The following is a 5,874-nucleotide window of genomic DNA, read 5'->3' as shown; positions in this document are numbered from 1 at the left end:
GTGATTTTGCATGTTTTGGCCCATTAACTACTTACTGCATTTACTTTATTGCTGACCTTTTCCAAAGAACACTGTAAATTTTTTGATTGATTCCCTACCGTCTAGCCCTGGGCAGCCATTAGTCTCAGTTCTTTGAGAACAGCATAAATACAAACTTGCAGAGACTTGAGACGTACTTTAGATTGGTGATTCATCAATGTGAACATTTAGTCAGCTTTATTTTTTTGGTCAAAGTTATGCTACTGGTTAATGCAGTTGAAGAATTAGTCTGCACCTCGCATTTATAGTCTCAGCTGCATTAATGAGCAACTATTACATAATTTTGAGAAAACAATTGGTGGCATCTATTGGTGTAGTTGTAGAATGCAACTCCCTCACATCACCCTCCCCTTCCAAGCACAAGGGAGAAACTATGGTGGCCGTAAAATGTGCGGAAAATGGCGGCCTCCATCTGCTGCCTCTGTAAGGCTCATTCTAAGCTAACAATAACAAACCTATTTTTATTTTCTCGTGAAAAACATTGAAATGATTGTTTCCAACAAATCTTAATGTTTTTATTGCAGAGTCTCTGACATGGACTGGACATTTGGTCAATATAAGGACAATGCATCACCTGGCCCAGGGAGACATCTTCTCCGCCAGTCGCCGACTCAGACAGAATCCTGCTCCTCCTGTAGCAAACCAGAACTGCACTTCCCTCTGAGTGATAAAACACACACACATACAGATATTAACACATTCATGTACGTGCATACAAAGAAACTGGAACAAAGGTCCGATCCCTAGTCTTGATGAACGAATTGCAGTGCATCAAAAACAAACATCTTCCTTATTCATTTCAATGAGAGCACTGTTCTGCCACAGACAGGGCCAACTAGTGTCCTCTTCCAAAGTGGAAGCTAGTTAGCCAAGCTTGGTAGCTCCCACTTTCCGACTGGAATTCTTTCTGCACTCTTTTTCTTAACATTTTTATAATTTCCTTTATTTGCAGTCTTTCTTTTCCCATTATCTTGTTGTTTGTGCCTCCTTCCCATTCCTCCTCCTCCATTTGATTTCTTACTTATGCTTTTCATTCTTACAGATCTTGATCTGCTACTTCCTTCCTTTTTTCTGTTAAAGTCCATTCATTTCCTAGGTCCTTTCAAATGTTGAATGTTATAAATTCTATTATAACTATTCATTATTATAACAGTACAAAACCAACGCTATGTGGGTTTTCTGAAAAGGAATGTTGCCATGCGAATCACCCACCAAGAGGATTGAGGCTTAGATGCAGTTTTGCATGCATTTAAATGTGTCCAAAAACCTCTTCTGAAAATTTAGAATAGCTTTTGTATCATCATAGTCAAATAAATGCTAAATTCAGTTTGCCTAACTTTTAAGTAAAGAGCTTTAACCTTTAACTTCTTTCCTGAAAAGGGTTTGTTTGCTCCCTTTGTCTACTTTTCAGTCCTGTTTAACCCTCACACACATAGAGACGCACACCAGCAGACACACACACACATCTACAGTATAATGTGCCACTATTTTTATACAGAAATAAAGAAATGTTGTTTTTACTAACCCACACCCATAGAAATAGTAAGAATATCTGGCAAACTGATGCAGCATCTTTCCCTGTGACAGACAAACATTGTCTGTAATAGATTAAAAAATACAGAGGAGAAAAGTGGCTCTATCAGTGACCCTAATAATAAAGTGTAATACTTCTCTTCCCCTCTCCTCTCAGGTTTACCTTCAGACTTGTATTGATTGTTCAGTCTTTTCCAAACCAGCCTGATATGAATTGCGTGTCTTTATCTGATAACTCTCTCCCATTTCTCAAGCTGCTATGTTTTCTTTTTATTTCCTGCAGGATAAACTGTTGAGGTGATATTTTACAGGTGGAATGTATTTTTCTCGTGATTTGTTTGTGCGTTAGTCACAGGAGTGAGATTAGGAGTTTAGAGCAGGCAGTAATTACAGAACAGACGACTAGACTGTGTTTTTTCTTTCTTTTACTTTCCTTTGAATATGCTGTATTCCTTCTGCCTTAATTTCCTTTCCTTTCATCTTTCTTTATTCTGTTCAAACATTTTCTTCAGTGTTGGTCTTTCTTTCAATTACTTGTTTGATTGTCTTTTCTCCTTTTCCTTCCTTTCCTTTTGTTATCCTTTCATTCACTTCTCTATGTTTCCTGTCTCTTCGCTGTGTTTTCCTTTCTGTAGTTGTTCTACAAATTCAAAGTTCTGTAAATGGTTTAAAATAACCAAACCGTATCGTACTTCCAGGCCAGGTACCCGGGATGAAGTGACTGAGGGGGAATATAATGTATATTTACCATGCAGTAGTGTCAGAAAGGCTAAATAACAACAAAATAGGGCTACTGATTCAAAATCAAAGAATACATTTATTCATCAGAGCACTCACATATGGATGTCGCACAAATGTAAATATTTTATTAATTTCTGAACAATTCACTGTTAAAATCAGCAGGGGGAGATGTACACAAACAGCTGTTTGCAACATCCAGCTCTCTCTCCCTCTCTCTCTCTCTCTCTCTTTCATTGACCGTCCCATTCACTTCCCGCCGTTTCCCTTCTGTCTATGGATTCTTACAATGGGGGTAAATGGAATTAGGGTTGAAAGTTTGGTTTACAACCACCTAAAGCGAGCATACGTAGAAACCAAACTAAGTGGTCGCGTTCTGTCTGTCTCTCTGTCTGTCTCAGGACCATGGTGCCAGACAGCGCGACCATATAGTCACATGTATCTCTGCCAGTAATTTTGTTGTTTTTCCTATTTTTACAGACCCATGAAGCTTAAACAGAGGGGGCAAAAAATAAAATTGAGGGCCACCTTAAGACCCCTCGTGGCTCAGAGCCTGTGTATCACATTTGATTATTTTCTTCTTTTATTTCTTTTTTATTAACTTCCATACAAACAAAACTGCCTCTCATTCTTCTCCCTCATCTTGGGCTGGTTGGGATGCCTTCAGCCAGCTTAGAGGTCACGTGATGATCCAGCTCTGATTTGATACATTGACTACCCTGAATATATAGCAGACACATTGCACATTATATACCATCACATCACCAAACCTTATCCCTTTCTGTCCTCTTTTTCTTCCCATTCCTTTTCTTAACATTTCCTTTCCTCGCATTCTTTCTTTTCCCATTACCTTGTTGTTCATTCATTCTCCTCCATTTGATTTCTTTTTTATCCATATTTACAGATCTTGATCTGCTACTTCCTTCCTTTTTGTGTTAAAGGCCATTCATTTTCTTTCCTTAAATTTCCTTTCCTCCCTGTCATTTCTCCCTTTTCATACCACTGCATTTCCTTTGACTCTTTCTCTTTCTCTTTCTCTTTCATTTCCTGTTCTTTCCATTCCTTTGCTGTCTTTTCCTCCTTCCCCCTCTCATCCCCCCTCAGCCTCACAATAGTGACAGGAAATCGAAAAATGTAAGAAAAAGAGACGAGGAGACAGAGAGAAGCCTGACATGCGTTTTTGTTTTCTCCTTCACCAATCCAATCTCAGCAAAGGATGGAGAAAAAAATAAAAGGGGAAAAAAAGAGAAAAGTGAGAGCAATTGGAACAGAAGGAAGAAGGAAGGGAAGACTGAGAAAAAGAGTTAGGAGGCAAAGATAAATAAAGATCTATTTTCTAGTGTAAATGGGTGCAATCAGATGGGAGAATGTGACACGAGGGAGACGGAGAGAGTAATTTCAAGGAATGAGCGAGAGAGATTGAAAAGTTCAGGGAGAGGAGGGAGGGGGAGACATGCTATTCAGAGAGCTTGCTGGAATCAGGATGCACTTTAACTCAATAGGAGCATTAATTCTACTGTAAAGCATGTGAACTCAATGACACACGCACACACCTGTGAATAGCTGCTTGTGTTCCAAAAACAAACTATCGACCTCCTGCAGTTTGACAACCTCCTTCCCCCGGGGAGTCTTTTCTCATTAGTGTGTGTGCTTGTGTGTGTGTGTGTGTGTGTGTTTTACCACCAATCAATATCCCAATATCCCAACAAAATACTAATCACTCATTGATTCACTTGGGTTAAAATCCTTCCCATATGAACAAAAGCCCCAAAGCTATATCTTTCCTGTACTTCCATCTAAACATACATACATACATCCCCGGCTGCATCCTCCCCTCAGGTCCTTTCAGTGGTGATAGGAGTCAAAATGGAAAGTGTAAGTTTAGACTGGGAGAGCATGGATTTTGAATGTCACTGGTAAACTTTGCTTGGCTGCGTTTTTGGCACAAAACCAATAAAAGGAGACCTTATCTTTCACAGTTCATTAGTGTCATTGGAGGAGCATTAAAGCAGGGCATTAAAAAGACGGGAAAGAAAAAAGGAAGGGAGGTGGGAGGTGGGAAAGAAGGAAAAAAGGAAGGAAACAACAGACAGAGAAACAAACTGATCGATTTTAATTGTTTTCCCAATATGGGTGTCTTTTCGGTAGTTCTGGCCATCATTGTTATCAGATATGATAACATTTGTGTAAACTGTACAGAGACAAAATGGCACTAACTATTTAGAAGTCTAACATGTAATTCAATTTTACAACAAAAGCACAATATGTTCAATCATGTGACTTATGTAACATTTTAAAGGTCCAGTGTGAAGGATTTTGTGGCATCAAGTGGTGTAGTTGCAGATTGCAACTCAATTGTTTTTGGTTTTTCCGTTTCGGGCTACTGTAGTACTGTTCAACATCCTCCATGGTGTCTGTAGATACAAATTTTTTTACGATTTTGTTAGGAATGACGGGGTGGAAGAGTTAAAAAATTAAATTCAATGTGTAGCAATGAGTGGCAGCAGTTAACCTGCCCACAGGCTACAGGGAACGACTTTAGTTTGGTTTGAGTGTTTATTTATTTCCACGGTGCAGCATCAAGGAAGAGCAAACAAAAAAAGGGAAGGAAGAATGCAAACACACAAGTAGATAGAGAAAAGTAGCAACAGAGGAATTCATGAGAATCAATGAGTGAATATTATTGCAGGTCTGTCTAGGTGGGATAGGAGAAAATAAGAGTCAGTGAAGAGAAATAAAGAATGAATAAATTCAAGATGGGAAAGAGGTAAAGAGGTAAAGAACCGCAGGAGGCAGGACAGCAAGAAAAAATAAATCTGTGGAGTTATGTTAAAGACAGTAATGTATCACAGAGGGGTCACCCTGCCTTAAGGAGTTTTCGGTCCATATAAATTAAATTCTGTCAGGGGAGCTTTAGTGTCCTGTGGTGTAAATGCTGTTTCCAGTCCTGCCAAGAGAAAATGCTCTGGAGAAACTTGAGAACATGTTTTTTTTTTGCACATCTGAACTGTTGAATACCATCAAAAATAGTTCTTGAAACAGTGACTCACCAATCCCTGATCTTTAAAAATGCAGTGTGAAATATGAATCTGAAGTCATGTGTCTGTATGAGAATACATCTTTTTTCACTGAATTACCTCACCACATATAAAACATGTAGTGCTTTTTATAATATGCAGCTATGATTCACCATGTATGATGTCCCTTATGCAAAACATCTTACCTTTCTCCTGACTAGCCATTGCTGTTTGTCTGTAAGTTGTGCTGAATATGATACTATGACCAAAACATCCATCTTTTTTTTTTGTTAATGTGCATTTCTAATTTCCTATTAGATGAGATGTAAAAACATGCCATTCTAAAAATCACACGTTGAACTGTTTCGCATTATAAAACCATTTGAAAGAGTGTTTGTTTGTTTAATATGAGAGTAGCAATGGAAATCTAAAACGTCCTGTGTAAGTGTGTAATGTGGTAGAAGAATGGTGGTGAGAATAGCACTGGGACCAGCGTTAGTGTTCACTCTTTCTACCGCGCCGGTCACGGTGCGTCCATGCGCGGCAG

At 38.8% G+C, this 5,874-nt stretch overlaps 1 protein-coding gene across 1 annotated transcript in view; it reads right to left on the bottom strand.

Moving 5' to 3' along the window:
- mfng (MFNG O-fucosylpeptide 3-beta-N-acetylglucosaminyltransferase) overlaps nt 1-5,874 on the bottom strand; it is a 29,309-nt gene that overhangs the window by 4,740 nt on the left and 18,695 nt on the right. Inside the window, exon 5 of the mRNA XM_035660615.1 lies at nt 614-699. Coding sequence (XP_035516508.1) covers nt 614-699 — 86 coding nt within the window. The remainder of the gene's footprint in view (nt 1-613; nt 700-5,874) is intronic.

The sequence above is a fragment of the Morone saxatilis genome, unplaced genomic scaffold, assembly GCF_004916995.1.
Source record: "Morone saxatilis isolate NCDOM2014 unplaced genomic scaffold, NCSU_SB_2.0 Contig17, whole genome shotgun sequence".
Classification (NCBI taxonomy): domain Eukaryota; kingdom Metazoa; phylum Chordata; class Actinopteri; family Moronidae; genus Morone; species Morone saxatilis.
This window is presented reverse-complemented; position numbering and strand designations above follow the sequence as displayed.